We start from the raw sequence: 18,031 nt of genomic DNA, 5'->3' as shown, positions 1-18,031 counted from the left end.
TATCTGCCTCGCAGCCTGCCTGTCATCTCTACTTTGTCCTTGACTTGTATCATCTCCACACACACACACACACACACACACACACACACACACACACATAAATAAACAAACAGTCAGACTGAAGAAGACCCAGGCAGCTTCTCATCTGAAGGGGTACTCTACTCTAACACCGCATGAGTATGAAGGAATGCGTTCAATATGGAGATGCTTCAAATGGAATAATTCACATATTGCTGGGGAGGAGTGTTTGCGCTGTGGGCAGGGAAATGCTGGCTCTTTTTTTATTCAGTCTAATATAAAGTACTGCAGACATCCCTCTTAGGACTACTGCTGCAGTCGGCAGTGTCTGCAGTAAGAAGACCCTCTCAGCAAAAACATACCAGCTAATCCCTTTCCAGCGCGATTTGCATCACATAATGATAAAGCTAGAAGTCATTACAATGGAGAATTGCAGGAATGTGTACAAAAAATTCATATTGTATGTTGAATTCAATGGCGCTACTGTATGGTTGTGTGATATATGGCAAATACATAATTTTCACTCAGACATTGGTCTAAATATATAGCATTTCAGGCTTAGAATTAGGCCATTATTTAAAATAATTCCAATGCAATATGTACTGATTTTGAGAGTGTGATGTGCTCATTGACCTGACCTACAGTATGTGGAATCTCATTACTAAACTGACCCATTGTCCTTCATCCTCCCTCCCTCCCTCCCCCCCTCCCTCCATCCATCCCTCTCTTCCCCTGTCGTGGCCCTGTGGTGGTGGGGCGCTGGTGACCTTGAGCGAGTTATTTATAGCGTTGGTGTTGGTGGCGGCGCTGCAGACTAGGAGCTGGGTACCAGACGCTCCTCAGGGGAGACAAAGAGAGAGATGGACCCTGATGAAGGTTAAAAACAGACCTCACTGGATAGGTTTCCTCAAGTGGATGGCAATCACGTCATCCATTAGCTGTTTTTGGTTAGACCTGGTGTAGTAATTCAGATGAATCCGATCGAATTAGTGAATCACCAGGATAGAAACAGTTTGCAGATCTAGCTCTAACATAGGGTCAATGGGGAATCAAGTGCTCAAAAACCATCACTTGTTTTAGATCTGTAAACACAATGATACAATGGATGGTTTTACCATGAGATCTAATTCATCTGGATTAACTGAAACAATAACCAGTTCACCAAGAATTTCACATTTTCAAATATTGAAATCACATCTAATGATGAAACTATGCGTCGGATGACACGCTTTTTTACCTACAATCAGTATTCCAAAGATCACCAAACACCAGTCACGTATTCATTTCAACACCTTTTATTTACATCTTCCCCAAATACAACTCAAATGCCATTTATGCATCATCTACTTCCATCACGTTTGCCTCTTTTCTTCAGTTCAGTCCATCGTCATTTCGACAGTCTTTGCTATTCTTGTCCCTTCACGTTTCCTTATAGACAGTCCTTTTATACATTTCCCCAGTCCACCTTCCCTCTACCCTGCCCCCTATCTCAGCCACTCAGCTCCAGTCTCAGTCGACGGGCCCCTGAAAGATGAGTTTGATGTGCCCCTGCTCGCCTGTCAGCCAGGTGCCGCAGAAGGGGCATGCGGCGTGGAAGGCGTGCGTTCCATGCGGCAGCGGGATTTGGCTCCAGCCCGCCACAGTTTTTTCAGAGCACACGTGGCCGCAGGGGCAGAAGGCGTGCGTCGGTGGCCCAGCGTCCAGGTACAGCCCGCCCTCGCAGCCAAGCCACAGGGGCACGTAGGGGCCCACGCGCCGGCACATGGGGCACTCCCTCTCCCCGGTACTCGCCGGAGCCGTCCCCCCGGGGCCCACATTGTGGCCCTTGTCTTTCCGGTAGCCCCAGTTGTGGTAGCCGTGCACGTGACCACAGTTGACATAGACCCAGGGCTGCTTCTTGTCAACAATCTCTCGCCGGGCCAGGCTGGGGAAGGCCAGGGTGTTGAAACCCACGGGGCACTGGGGCCGGGCGGCATTCAGCTCCTGGCGGAGGGACTCCAGCTGCTTGAGGGTGGGGGTGCGGCGCAGGCCCGTCGGGGTACGCCACAGGAGGGTGGCGCCGCACAGGTCAATCAGAGAGCCGTCCTGCAGGGTGTTGGACTCGTTCTCCACCTGGAGGGAAACGGGGTGGGGAGGAGGATTAAGGGGAGGATTCGTAAACAGGTACAGACAATACTGTAACTGTCAAACCATAACTATTTGCATAATTTTTTTCCTTTTTGTGTGCATTTGACTTTTTTTTTTTTCTTCTGTTTCCCTATCCTACGACCACTTTATGGCACTGTGATCATCCTACCCTGTCGCATACCATCAAGAATCGAATCAAACTTTAATGATTGATTCACAAAACATCATTCATAACTCATAGTTGGGAAACTCTAAAGCTCATCAGATGTTTAGCCTGACTGTGGAGTCCTTGATTTAACCCCTCAGAGAGAGAGAGAGAGAGAGACACACACACACACACACACACACACACACACACAGATATATACAGTACCAGTCAAAAGTTTGGACACACCTACTCATTCAAGGGTCTTTCTTTATTTGACTATTTTCTACATTGCAGAATAATAGTGAAGACATCAAAACTATGAAATAACACATGGAATCATGAAGTAACCAAAAAAGTGTTAAACAAATCAAAATATATTTTATTTTTGAGATTCTTCAAAGTAGCCACCCTTTGTTAAAAGTTAATTTGTGGAATTTCTTTCCTTCTTAATGCATTTGAGCCAATCAAGCTAGGGTTGGTCTGCAGAAGATAGCCCTATTTGGTAAAACACCAAGTCCATATTATGGCAAGAACAGCTCAAATAAGCAAAGAGAAACGACAGTCCATCATTACATTAAGACATGAAGGTCAGTCAATCCGGAAACATTACAAGAACTTTGAACATTTCTTCAAGTGCAGTCGCAAAAACCATCAAGCGCGATGATGAAACTGGCTCTCATGAGGACCGCCACAGGAAATTAAGACCCAGAGTTAACTCTGCAGCAGAGGATAAGTTCATTAGAGTTACCAGCCTCAGAAATTGCAGCCCAAATAAATTCTTCACAGAGTTCAAGTAACAGACACATCTCAACATCAACTGTTCAGAGGAGACTGTGTGAATCATGGTCGAATTGCTGTAAAGAAACCATTACCGAAGGACCAATAAGAAGAAGAGACTTGCTTGGGCCAAGAAACACGAGCAATGGACATTAGACCGGTGGAAATCTGTCCTTTGGTCTGATGAGTACAAATTTGAGATTTTTGGTTCCAACCACCGTGTCTTTGTGAGACGTAGAGTAGGTGAACAGATGATCTACGCATGTGTTGTTCCCACCGTGAAGCATGGAGGAGGAGGTGTGATGGTGTGGGGGTGCTTTGCTGGTAACACTGTCTGTGATTTACATAGAATTCAAGTCACACTTAACCAGCATGGCTACCACAGCATTCTGCAGCGATACGCCATCCCGTCTGGTTTGCGCTTAGTGGGACTATCATTTGTTTTTCAACAGGACAATGACCCAACACACCTCCAGGGTGTGTAAGGGCTATATGACAAAGAAGGAGAGTTATGGAGTGCTGCATCAGATGACCTGGCCTCCACAATCACCTGACCTCAACCCAATTGAGATGGTTTGGGATAAGTTGGACCACAGATTGAAGGGCCAAAAGCGGCCAACAAGTGCTCAGCATATGTGGGAACTCCTTCAGACAGTTGGAAAAGCATTCCAGGTTGGTTGAGAGACTGCTAAGAGTGTGCAAAGCTGTCATCAAGGCAAAGGGTGGCTACTTTGAAGAATCTCAAATATAAAATATATTTTGATTTGCTTAACACTTTTTTTTGGTTACTACATTATTTCATATGTGTTATTTCATAGTTTTGATGTCTTCACTATTATTCTACAATGTAGAATATATATATATATATATATATATATATACTGTACACACACGTGATCGCCTTGATAATGAGATAATGTTTCCTTGATCAATTATTTTACTCATAAAATATCACCAATTATCATTCATAGTTGGATAGTCTAATCTCAGTGTCCTTCAGATAACTCCAGACATAACAGTAGTCCTGATAACCAGACAGGTTTGAGGCTTTATCCCCCCCCCCGTGGCTTGCCACTGATGACGACCTCCCCCTCACCAATTTTCCCCTCTGTTGGGCCGAGCGCGTCTCCCGCAGGGCGAAGACGTTCCCGCACACCGAGATCTCCCGCCACACGCCCGGCGCCGGCTCCGACACGAAGTCTCCCGCCGGGTGCATCACCAGCACGCCATTGGTGGTCAGGCCGTCCATCAAGCCGTCTGACGTTCGCCATTTGGCAGCCCGCTCCTGAGAGACCCGCACACAAACAGACAGACATAGAGCCAAGGTGAGGGATAGTGATGGATAAAAGCAGAGAAAGATAAAAAGAGAGAAGGGGGTAGAAGGGGAGGAAGAGGCAGAAAGAGAGTAAGAGCGAGAGAGAGAAAGAGATGAGTGGGGGAGAGAGATGAAGGGTGGGGGAGAGAGAGAGAGAGAGAGAGAGAGAGAGAGAGAGAAGAGATGGGTGGGGGAGAGAGATGAAGGGTGGGAGAGAGAGAGAGAGAGAGAGAGAGAGAGAGAGAGAGAGAGAGAGAAAGAGATGGGTGGGGGAGAGAGATGAAGGGTGGGGGAGAGAGAGAGAGACAGAGAGAGAGAGAGAGAGAGAAAATAAACAGCTAACATTGCTTTCCTGCACTGCTATATTTAGACCAGAGTAGGACTACTATACTGACTAACACACAGCGATGCACAAGCACACATAAACATTGCAGGGCATTCAGTCCCTGCAGTGGCAGTGTTAAGATATTTTCTGTCAGTGGGCATACATTTCAAAGCAGGCATGACTACAAGCCATTCAACCAGTGTTATTGTATAAGCCTTTCAGAACATTTATGTCCTAATATTTTGAATAAACTCTCTTTCTCCATCCCCTCTCTCTCCCTCTCTCCATCCATCCCACTCTCTCTCCATCCCTCTCTCCCTCTCCACCTCCACAGTAGCAGTGGGCCGAGCTGCCTGCCTGGCTCCGCTATCTGCCAAGGACATTGTGTGTGTGCCAGTTATAGAGGAGGGAGCCGTGCGGAGGTTATTCAGCCTTCGCTTCATTGACAGCAGCTAGCAGCTCTTAAGCTATTGAGGGCTCTGAGGTTTCTTCCCTGTATTTTTAGCATAGCCGCGCACCGGCCACATGCTACGATGCTACGATGAATTATACACGTCTCTGTGGTGGGGTTAGGTTAGTCATCCGGATGTTATCTCGTGATGATGTCATGACGTGGACACATTGTCCTATTTGTTTGTATTTTTAGTGTCACAAGGTTGCATGTGATGTCATGCTATAATTGTCATCGATGCCATCATTTTGTTGTATATTTGTAGTCAACGAAACCATTTTCAGAATAAACACATTTCTTGTGTGATATTCAGTAAAACATATGTAAGTATATCTTAACTGTGTATGGTATATGAACTATCCTGTCATTGCCCTTGGTCACTGTTGGCACACGACGCACATTGACCAGTCAATCGTTTCAAAAACATTACCACCTTCCTTAATCTAATCCAATATGGCCGCCATTCCTGCCCCTCATAATGAAGTGCTAGTGGAGGTCAGTGGCAGGCTGGCGGTGCGGCAGTACAGTGTGTCTGACTCTGACCCTAGGGCCGACTCCCATCGATGGAGATGAGTACAGCTGGACTCCTGCCTCCAATGTCTTCCACAATGACAATGGCCCCTCCCCCCCCCGCTCCATTCACCCCCCGCCCTCCCCCCCAAATGGCCTCCCCATCTCTCCTTTGCCAACTCTCTCTCTTTCTCCATTTACACTCCATGTTCATCTCGCAGAACCCCTTCGATAACTCATTCCCTGTATGGGCGAGGGGGATGGGGGAAGACAGGGAGAAGTGGGGGAACTGAGTGCCTCTGCCAGAATGGATCAAACACAAGCAACCCCCCTCTACTTCACTGCACTGGACCACTGCACTGTAATTTTAATGCAGTGTATTGTTGTGTTTGCTGATTGGAGTGGTTTTTAGCAAACACTCACACGTGCGGGCAAGCACACACACGCGCGCGTGCACATACTTGCACACAGATAAAGACAGAAGTGTTTGACAGGGTGAAAAAAAATCGATACAGTTACATATCGGGATATTATTTTTGACGATATAGTGTATCGCAATATTCTTTATGCACTAGTTTGCTGTAGCGGCACCAAAACAATTTTTCCTTCATAGCTTGTTCTTCATCTTCTTTTTAAATAGGTAGCCAATTTGTTTTCCTCACTTTTATTTCCATGACTGATCAACACTCATTTTCTTATGGCTCTCTCTTGTCCCCCTGCAGCAGACATACCGTATGGTGAGAAATATGTTTGGGACAATCCCAGTATTGAATCATAATACAGTACATACAGAATTGTGAGAATCGTGAACATCACAATACATATAGTATCGGCGCTGAAGTATCGTGATAATATTGTATTGTGAGGTCCCTGGCAATTCCCAGCTCTAACACACACGTCACTCACATACCCCAATAAACGACTTACTGTATGTGTGTATCTGTACTTTACTTTACTATTTATATTTTTGACAACTTTTTACTCCACTATATTCCTAAAGAAGATATGTACCTTTTTATTCCCATACATTTTCTTGACACTCAAAAGTACTTGTTACATTTCAAATGCTCAGGAAGGACAGCAATATTGTCCAATTCGCACATCTATCAATATAACGCGTTGTCTTCCCTACTGCCTATGATCTGGCGGACTCACTAAACACAAATACTGCATTTGTAAATGATGTCTGACTGTTGGAGTGTGCCCCTGGCTGTCCGTAAATGAAGACAATTGTACCGTCTGGTTTACTTAACATAAGGAATTTGAAGTCTAGCATTTACTTTTACTCTAGTATGACAATTGAGTACTTTTCCCACCACTGCACACATATCAATTTAATCACGGCTCCTTGATTCCCATTTCTCTGCCGTTTGTGCAAATGTGTGTGTATAGAATCCAACAATGCTGTCATAAATTCAATCCATTAAAAAAGCCGTGGCCCTCAGAGCCTGAAAGCAAATGCGGCCTGGCCGTCCCGGACGTGTGTCTATTGATATTTACCATTGATAGTCTTATCTCTAAACAAAGTGCGGCCAGGGCTGTTTTTGTGGTTGGGTGCTGGGCCAACCAGCCAATGAGAGGCAATAGCCCTAAGGCGAAGAAGACACACCTGTGTGTGTGTGTGTGTGTGTGTGTGTGTGTGTGTGTGTGTGTGTGTGTGTGTGTGTGTGTGTGTGTGTGTGTGTGTGTGTGTGTGTGTGTGTGTGTGTGTGTGTGTGTGTGTGTGTGTGTGTGTGTGTGTGTGTGTGTGTGTGTGTGTGTGTGTGTGTGTGTGTGTGTGTGTGTGACAAGAGATTGCTAATTTCTTTGTCCAGTACAGACGGGTAATTTGTGTATGAATATACACCTCTAATAAATATTGCCCAAGAAACAGACCACATGGTGAACATTCACACACCCACTAACAACTCCTACACACCACACCACCATTTCCTCCCGGACTTCAATCAATCTCCACAGTATATCACACATGGTGACGCTCATCACTGCGATCGACATGGTCGGGGTGTGATGTCGCCCATGCTGTCACTCACACTGTGGTCATCACCGCGACTCACCCCCAGGAAGATATTTTTGGAGGAGTCGAAGCCGGCGGCGTAGATGCGGGCCGTGTAAGGGGCGTTGCGCTCGCACATTATGCGGCACGCGTAGCGGGAGATTGTGCTCTGGGCCGACTGCCCCCCTCCTCCTCCTCCAACCCCCTCGCCTGCCGCCCCCTGGACCTGCCACCCACCGCCACCACCACTGGTGCTGCTGCCCGCTGTGTCCGTCACCACAAAGTCAATCATGCTCTCTGTAGAACGCCCGATCTGTAGGGCGAGGTAGGACATAGGAGATAGAGGTAGATTCATGGTTAATAGAATTATAGAATAAAGTACAGTAGAATAGAGTAGAATAGAATAGAATAGGGTATATGAGTGGAAACATGTCTTTGGGGAGGAGGGAGGTAGAAAACTCAATCCCATTTCACTCCCACTGAAGTCAGGATATCATCTGGAGTGTTGTGGACAAATGCCCACAACATACCAGTAAACAAGTTTTGTTTCCTCCCAGGCTGCCAGGAGATAAAATGGCAGCCTCATCACAGCCCCTGGTTGGAGAGAGAGAGAGAGAGCAGGCAGATGAACAGATGGGACCGTAGCCCTGGAGCCTGCAGCACCTCAGATCCATTCTGCCCGCAGGAGTTTGGACTCCTTCATTCATCACTGGGATGAGAGATAGACAGCTAGAGCAGTCTGTCGCTGTCCGAAAGGAGAGGAGAGGGGGAGGGGAGAGAGGGAGTCTGCTATCTAACACACAGGAAATAAACCCTCTCCTTGCTCCTATTCTGACGGGGTGCGCCCCAAACGGTACCCTTATTCCCTATGTAATGCACAGATGTTGACCCCTATGGGCCCTGGTCAAAAGTAGAGCCCTAAATAGGAATTGTCATTTAGGATGCACACACTCCGTTGTCAGCTTCTAGGTCATTGTTGTGCTGAAGTGTTGGGGCTCTGGCTGACTTGGCATGTCATGTGTAGGTAATATAAAAGATGACTCACCTGATAACATGTCTGTGTTGGTGTCGTGAGTGTACTCTACAATGACCGAGTGACTCCTGGACAGGGTGTAAGAGATGCTGTGCTGGCTTTTGTTTGCTGAGGGGCCTGTCGATGCAGAACACACACATATACAAGGAAGCAGGTCATATAGCCAGCTACTCAGGAAAGGGCATCCCAAAAGTTTTGCCTGCTTGGAAATGTATTAGTACCATATGTGGTAAGCGTTTTTATAAAGTAGAGTCGTACATACAGCGTGTACTCTTCATTCCTGCATTCAGAACGTTTTTAGAGTTAATGAGGTAAACATTTATAGAGTTATTAAATAGCGTTTAATACTGTGAAAGACTGTCTAAATCTAACGTGATTTAGACAGTCACCTCTCACCTTTGACACCAGAGGGGTGGAGACATTGTGGATGACATCTGGTTTGACCCCGTTGGCTTTGGGTCTCTTGTAGAGGGCCAGGCGACTTCTCCTTCGCCCCTTATCCCCATTGGCCAAGGAACCATTGTGCCTGAGTACAGTATGATGCTGTCGCTATACTTGGATGTCTAATTGTCATTCTGCATTATGTGTAACATTCGTCGTTATGGGTAGACCAAGGGGCAGTGTGAGTTGGGTTCATCATATTTTATTTAAACCAGCAAAAAACAATAAACAACACAACGAACGAAAAGCTTCGTCGTGCAAAAAAATACATGCAACCAAACAAAGACAAGATCCCACAACTGAATGTGGGAAAAAGGGCTGCCTAAGTATGATCCCCAATCAGAGACAATGATAGACAGCTGCCTCTGATTGGGAACCATACTAGGCCAACAAAGAAAATGAAAACATAGATATACAAAAACTAGAGTACCCACCCTAGTCACACCCTGAACCTAACCAAAATATAGAGAATAAACAGGAATCTCTAAGGTCAGGGCGTGACATTATGTGACAAAACAGAAGTACTCTCTCTTCTTTGCTGACTTGGTGCATTTGCAGAGTGTGTGTGTGTGTGTGTGTGTGTGCGCGCGCAAGACAGGCAAAATGAATAGGGCTAGGTGGGTACAAGTGAGCCAAGCATTTTCATGCAGGGAGTTAAACGCCTAAATCTACAGCCTCAGCTTGTACCACATTGTGTCTCTATCTGACATATCCTACCATTGTTAAATGAACTCAAGTTCTATGGCCATTGGCAAGTGTTACTATAGTCCTTTGTAGGGCCAAGAATCACTCAAAACAAGAGAACATGTTTCCCAAAGCTTTTAAAGTTAACAACCAGATAACCATCAATCGATGTTCTGTCGTGTCCGAGATTCTTAACAAACCCTGTGAGAGCTGCAACTTTTCTCTGGGTTCAACATGATTGGTTTTCAGTTTTTACAAAAGGTTTATGGCTGCCTGGCTGGCTGTGGCATTTCAATGGTTCGATTGGGGGCACTGTCAAATGAAAACAAGCACTTGGCATTAAAGGAATTGGACTAAAAATACATTTCTATGATAGTCTAATGCAATTGTATAATACCACAGGGTTACATTCTAGTGGTGCTTTACAGAAACAAGCATCACATCACATGAATTATGAATAAAGGAAAGATGATTATTCTCCTCAAACAGTGGGTGTACATATACAGTAGAAACGTCTATTTACATTTAAATCTCTTTGACATTTGCAAATGTACACAAGTAAAACCAATCTCTACATTCCCTGTCTGTGTTGGCAATGAGGCAAACACAGGTTCTATGCCAATGTTTATTATAAATACCCTATTATCAATCAAAAGTGGGCGAGACCACCTACATAACGAATCCAATGAAGCCAGTGACATCACACAGCCAGCCATAATAGACCAATGCCTTGTTCACTATTTATGGATCATGAATATGGCATACCTACACAACAACAAAGAACATAATGTTATGGTTATAAACAGACTGGAATTCCAACTCTGCTATATGTTATCTTCCCCCAGAAGTACAAATTGTCTGATCATAGAAATAGATTTACTAGAACTGACATTCCCATTCTATGTCTATGTGTCTGATATCCGATATAATCTTGGGTTTGGGCATTCAAACCTCAAAGCCCCATCCCTCAAAATGAACGGCCAGACCAGACAAGAGCATGGGGACCACAGCTGTTCCGGCGAGTTGTCAATTGCACCACGACGTGAACATGAGACTTTATTCGATATAAACACGTCTAATCGGAGGCCAACACAGAGAACATCCCCTCGTAATGAGATGATGGACGACAGAGAGCGGATTTCGGCAGGCGGTCGCCATTTCATTACGGCTCTCCATTGCTATGGCTGGGAGATGGAGTGTTATAGGAGTAGGATAGAGAGAAAGAATGGACACAGGGGAGGTAGAAAGGGAGTGAAAGAAAGAGGGAGGAGTTGAGTAGGGAGAGGAGGATGAGACTGAAATAGAAAAACCATGGCGGCATGGGCGGATGGATGGATGGATGGATGGATGGATGGATGGAGGAGGAGAGAAATGAGAGGTGGAGATACAAGATACCTTGCACTGATGTGTACAAGCACAGACAGACATAAAGCATGGCACTAAGACCAAAGGCAAAATGGGAAACCAGAGATAGACAATGAGAATAGGAGTGATGGAGGCAGACAGACGATGGGACTGAGAGAGGGGACACAGTTTACGGTGTGCGTGGGCGTGTGTGTGAGACAGTGTGTGTGTGCGCATGCTCGCCGGTGCAGGGGTTTGGCAGGGTGATGGATTACCTGTTCTCTGCCACGCACTTTCTAATCAACCCACTGCCACAACCTGGGAGTGGAGAGAGAGAGAGAGAGAGAGAGAGAGAGAGAGAGAGAGAGAGAGAGAGAGAGAGAGAGAGAGAGAGAGAGAGAGAGAGAGAGAGGGTGGGTGGGTGGGTGGGAGGGGGTTATTGAGAGAAAGAGACAGAGGAACAAAGAAAAGCTGTGTGACAAAGGAAGACAAAGGGAAAGGGAATAATAGAGAGAGAGAGAGAAGAGAGATAGAAATGCAGTCCACATTAAAAGACTGGGATGGTAGCTATAGGGACTGGAAAGGAATAGCGACCACTGATAATACACAGGTCAACAAACACAAAGGAAAACAATGAAACATAGCGACATGTTTCACGATTTCCATTGCAGTTATTACACAGGGTATCACAACGTAATCTAACGTTTATTATATTATCTTTGGTTGGTTTTATTAAGAACATTCTTCAACCTTAGCTCCCCCTTTCTGGCTCCAAATGTCTCCCTCCCTCCCTCTTCTTCACCACAATTCACCCACAATTCTCTCTCCTCCTACTGCAGAGGAAGGGTGAGTGTGTGTGGGTGAGAGAGAGAGAGAGAGAGAGAGAGAGAGAGAGAGAGAGAGAGAGAGAGAGAGAGAGAGAGAGAGAGAGAAGATGAGAGAGGAGTGAAATGGAGGGGTGAAGCTCTTCCATCTCCATCCAGTAACAAATGAACAGAGAGCTAAATATACACACCAGGAAATGATCTCAGGAATAAATTATGAATTCCTGACAACATTGATCACATTTTACTCCTTTCCAGACATTTTTTTTACATGTATTTTTTATTTTCTCCCATGTCTGGAGAAATGTAGCCACTATCATATCAGTTGTATAAGATTATAGAGGCGACAATTTCCACTCAGTGATGGTTTGTGGTTTAACATTTGTAGCAGCGGTGCTAATGTTTGCACAGTGGTGCCACTATCGTTGCTTGTAGTAGGGTTATTACTACATTCTTATAAAAACGGGTTCCAAAAGGCTTCTGTGTCTTGCCCCATAAGAAAAAACAAAAGGGTTCTTCTTGAAACCCAACGAGTTCTTCCACCTGGAACCAAAAGGGTTCCTCAAAGGGTTCTCCTAGGGGGACAGCCAAATAACCCTTTTAGGTTCTAGATAGCACCTTATTTCTAAGAGTGTACTGCAGTGAATTCCATGGTATTGCCTAGTGTCAGCTTCTTCCTGATACTGGATATCGCTGGGAATACATTTCCTGCTGTACATGACTGTACTGTCATGGTATCTGTGATACTATCTCCGACATTTTATCTTGGTATGCAACACGACGAAAACATGGCAACGAGGGACTCAGATTTAGCACCTTGCTAAGAAAAGCAAGATGTTTGGCAGGAGATAAACTGAGATATACCCTAACTCTACTGTTATGTTTATATTCATATCACCACCTCGATTCCAGTCCGTGTCCAATGCTAGCTGATCGAGGCTATCTAACCTACACAGTATGCACAGGCACATGAGACTACACTGTCGGCAAAACCTGAGTTATCGCATTGATTGCCAGTCAATGGTCGGTCATGGTCTATGGTGGCCAAGGTGTCACCTGTTTATCGAAGCAGACACAAAGCCTGATAGCACTGGCGTTGTGTACTAATGGGCCTGCTTGATAAAGGCTGTGGCCGGCCAGTGCTGTGCTGTGCAGCAGGTGCTATGATGCCGTTAACGGAGCGGGAACAACATACTACCTCAGAGACTGAGAGAAAGTGTGTGTGTGCGCGTGTGAGATTGTGTGTGTGTCTTTCCAACAAACTTCAAGAGGGTTCCGCCTTAAATCAGGTTAGGTAAATCACTCAAACAATATTCTACACTAGGAGACAAATATTCCGAGTAAAGAAATCCTCCTTTCACATCAAGCTGACACACAGGCATAATAGAGCCTGTGGTATCCCAATAGAGTGCTTAGTCAAACTCTGAGACAACAGCAGCAACAACATCATCCATTACCAGGTTCAACCATCCATTCCATACGACATCTTAGTCCAGGTTTTATCTGTATCTTCTCGGTAAAGGGGCCCTTGTTCAGTGAACAACACATTGTATTCCCCCAGAGTCACACTGGGGTATCTTTGTCTGGTGTATTTTCATTTTTTTTTAGCTCATTGATTTTTGGTTCCAAGCTCCTTTTTTACTTGTTTAAGAGGGTTCATAGTTGAGGATGTTCTCTTCCTTTTGCTGAGACTACTCTTTGTCAGGTTCAAATGGGTTCATATCTCAATAGCTAAAATGCACAGGTTAATATACGTATATCTTAATGGTTCAAATGGGTTCAGCCTACACTTGGCCTAAGGTTCCACTAAAGACTTCATAGTATTTTGTTGGTAAGTATACGTTATGTAATCTCTCTGTGTTATTGCCACCTCCACCTACCTGCTTGACCCCTCTGGCTTTACAAGAAGACACACAGGTGGGCCGCTCAGTCACCTCATCACCTCTTCACCGGTACCACACACACCCTCTCTCTCTCTCTCTCTCTCTCACCCTCTCTTTTTCTCCTTTCCTCTTCCTCTATTACTCACCCTCTCGCTATCCCGCTCTCCTCTCTTCCACTCTCCCCGTCACTCGTCCTCACTGTCTTTCTCTTTCTCTATCCCTCCCTCCCTTTCTCTCTCACTCTCTCTGTCTGTCTCTCTCTCTCTCTCTCTTTCTCCCACGTGTCACAGCAGACAACCAGCTTACGGACTGCCTGTATGAGTAAGCATCAGTCATGCAGGGTTCATCTGTGCGACGGTAGACAGAAGTCTATTTAACAAGACTGTGAAGCACGCATTTTGAATGGGAGTATGTTTAAGTGTGAGGAACTTACTCATTAGGATTGTCTGTATTTACTCTTTGAAGTTGTAAACAGTATTAACGAAGTTGTGTATTTACCCTATAGGGGGAAGAGGAAGAATAGGAGGAGGAACAGGGGCAGGCAAAAGAGAAACAAAACAGACAGATTCCCAGTAGGCTCTAGCGAGGACACAGGAGGAGAACATAGAGGCCTCTTTAACAAGCACAGCAAGACCACAGCAAAACTACAGTACATGATGAGGAATAGGAAACTGGTTATATGGAACATTCAAATTGAGAATGAGATGCTGCAAACCTGTTGTTTGTGTGTGTGTGTCTGTGTGTGTGTGTGTGTGTGTGTGTGTGTGTGTGTGTGTGTGTGTGTGTCCATAATGTCTACTGTATACACACCATCATATACATAAAAACAGTACCAGTCAAAAGTTTGGACACACCTTCTCATTCAAGGGTTTTTCTTTATTTTTACTATTTTCTACAATGTAGAATAATAGTGAAGACATCAAAACTATGAAATAACACGTGGAGTCATGTAGTAACCAATAAAGTGTTAAAAAAATCTAAATATATTTTATATTTCAGCTTCTTCAAAGTAGCCACCGTTTGCCTTGATAACAACTTTGCACACTCTTGGCATTCTCTCATCCAGCTTCACCTGGAATGATATACCAACAGTATTGATGGAGTTCCCACATATGCTGAGGGCTTGTTAGCTGAATTTTCTTAACTCTGTGGCCAACTTATCCCAAACCATCTCAACTGGGTTGAGGCCGGGTGATTGTGGAGGCCAGGTAATCTGATGCAGCACTCCATCACTCTCCTTCTTGGTCAAATAGCCCTTACACACCCTGGAGGTGTGTTGGGTCATTGTCCTGTTGAAAAACAAATGATAGTCCCACTAAGCGCAAGCCAGATGGGATGGGGTATTGCTGCAGAATGCTGTGGTAGCCATGCTGGTTAAGCGTGCCTTGAATTCTAAATAAATCACAGACTGTCACCAGCAAAGCACCCCCACACCATCACACCTCCTCCTCCATGATTCATGGTGGGAACCACACATGTGGAGATCATCCGTTCACCTACTCTGCGTCTCACAAAGACATGACGGTTGGAACCAAACATCGCAAACATCGCAGATTTCCACCGGTCTAATATCCATTGCTCGTGTTTCTTGGCCCAAGCAAGTCTCTTCTTCTTATTGGTGTCCTTTAGTAGTTTTTTTGCAGCAATTCGACCATGAAGGCCTGATTCACGCAATCTCCTCTGAACAGTTACTTGAACTCTGTGAAGCATTTATTTGGGCTCCAATCTGAGGTGCAGTTAACTCTAATGAACTTATCCTCTGCAGCAGAGGAAACTCTGGGTCTTCCTTTCCTGTGGCTGTCCTCGTGAGAGACAGTTTCATCATAGTGCTTGATGGGTTTTGTGACTGCACTTGAAAAAACGTTTAAAGTTCTGGACATTTTCTGATCTTCATGTCTTAAAGTAATAATGGACTGTCGTTTCTCTTTGCTTATTTGAGCTGTTCTTGCCATAATATGGACTTTTACCAAACAGGGCTATCTTCTGTATACCACCCCTACCTTGTCACACAACTGATTGGCTCAAAGCATTAAGGAAATAAATTCTACAAATTAACTTTTAACAAGGCACACCTGTTAATTGAAATGCATTCCAGGTGACTACCTCATGAAGCTGGTTGAGGGAATGCCAAGAGTGTGCAAAGCTGTCATCAAGGCAGTGGCAACTTTGAAGAATCTCAAATATAATGTTTTGATTTGTTTCACACTTTTTTGGTTGCTATATTATTCCATATGTGTTATTTCATAGTTTTGATGTCTTCACTATTATTCTACAATGTAGAAAATTTTAAAAATAATGAATAACTCTGGAATGAGTAGGTGTGTCCAAACTTTTGACTGGTACTGTATTTATATTCCAGACTCTGACATTGCTCGTTCTAATATTTTTATATTTCTTAATTCTATGCTTTGTATTGTTAGGTAGGCTATTACTGCACTGTTGGAGCTAGGAACAAAAGCATTTCGCTAAACCAGCGATAACATCTGCAAAATATGTGTGTGTGTGGGTGTGTGTGTGCGCTTGTGTGTGTGTGTGTTATACTGTGCACATAATTCAGTATATGGCAAATTAACACAGATTTATTAGACTGGGACCTTTGTTTATTTCTAAAGATCTTTATCTACACAGCTTATTTTATCTTAAACAATTATATATATTTTTGTGTGTTGGACAAGAGGCCCTAATGGAACCAAACCTGCTCAATAATATTTATACACTTCCAGGGTCAACAATGTATACTTGCACTCCAAAGTCTGAGAGAGTTGTAAGCCATCTTGTTCCCCATTATCATCATGCGTATAGGATTTTTTTTTCTCAGCAAGCAGGCCTCCCCAAAGCACATAATTTGCCAAACACCTAACCAGAATAAATAGGCTATGCTCAGAGTCCTTCAGCTATGCGATAAGGCTAAGCTAAACATATTTTGATATGTAATGTGAACCAACTAAGCTACACACTGACTTGGGCACTGAGAACATGATCATGGCTGGTTCTGCTCTGTGCTTTCAAGGGCCAGATTGCAGAGGATTGCGTCTCCCTCTGTTATGCTCACGACAGACGCCTATGATCGCTAAAGCCAAGGAGACGCAATAATTTTAACAAGGACTTGTCATTTTGGTCATAATAATCATAGCCGTAATAGCATGGAAGATGACATTTCAGTTGGATATAAATATTGCAGCTATTAAAACCTTGTTTAATGTAGGCTTGCTGAAAGAACCATCGCAGGAAAAATCTATTGGGCTATATTAAAAAATGACATGTTATGGTGAAAAGTGATTATGATGGGCTGGTAATTACAATATCTTTAGGCCTACTGAGGTTAGTGTTTTTTTTAATAGCCTACCCATTGTAATAATTTGTTTTAACGTTTCTCTGCTCCATAGCACAGCAGTCTTTGAGGCAGGGAAGTACACGAGGGAATCCACTGCACAGACAATAAATACTACAATAATAAGACATCACCAAGCACGCAAGCACACACGCACAGACAACAGAATAGCCTATCCTATCTGCTATCATGAATGTAAGAAAATAAAAAAGACATAAGACAGGCCAATTGTCAACCCACTTCAGCACCAAAACACACATCGATGGACAGTAGCCTAATTGAACAGGTTGGCAAATTAATCAATAAATACCCGCTAATGTGTGCCGAAGGAGGTCCGTTAGATTTTTTATTCCCTTTTGGATTGTGTCAATCCCCGTGCGGCCTCAATATCGGACGTCGTGCCGTTGTTAAAACACCACCTGCGAAGGTATGTTGGATGGAACAACCATTGGACCGGACAGTCGGCATTGCCTCTCCGTTGTCATCGGGTACATCGGAGACTGCGAGATGCTCTTTCCTCCCGGAGACTATTCGTGGTCCAGACAGCCTGTTGTCACGCCCATCTCTCTTTAGCACTCTACCTTGGAAAAAACACAGGAGTAACACCGACACACCATCGCCCACATTATTGCCTCTCTGCGGTTGATCAGGATTCCGCGATTCTTGCGTAAGATTTGCACAATGTGCTGGCTCCACCTACCTGCTGATCCCAGCCCATGCGCATGATGCTTGTACAGTACAGTTGGTAGGCTACTGTAAAGAGGCGCTGTTCAGGAAGGTACAGTTGCCAAGGCAGTGTGTAGATGATTCTGTGTGAATGATCA

At 44.5% G+C, this 18,031-nt stretch overlaps 1 protein-coding gene across 1 annotated transcript; it reads right to left on the bottom strand.

The window, feature by feature from the left end:
* Positions 1-1,297: 1,297 nt before the first annotated feature.
* Positions 1,298-9,228, bottom strand: LOC106577516 (E3 ubiquitin-protein ligase pellino homolog 1; the record flags this gene model as incomplete). Its single annotated transcript, XM_082965078.1, has 5 exons — positions 1,298-2,130; positions 4,167-4,355; positions 7,729-7,986; positions 8,720-8,808; positions 9,090-9,228. Coding segments are annotated over 5 exons (1,278 nt in total), but the record flags the coding sequence as incomplete, so codon positions are not given.
* Between the last annotated feature and the right edge of the window lie 8,803 nt (positions 9,229-18,031).

The sequence above is a fragment of the Salmo salar genome, chromosome 18 (assembly GCF_965601325.2).
Source record: "Salmo salar chromosome 18, fSalSal1, whole genome shotgun sequence".
Lineage (NCBI taxonomy): Eukaryota > Metazoa > Chordata > Actinopteri > Salmoniformes > Salmonidae > Salmo > Salmo salar.
The sequence above is the reverse complement of the archived record's forward strand: the minus strand, read 5'-3'. Positions and strand labels throughout refer to the sequence as shown.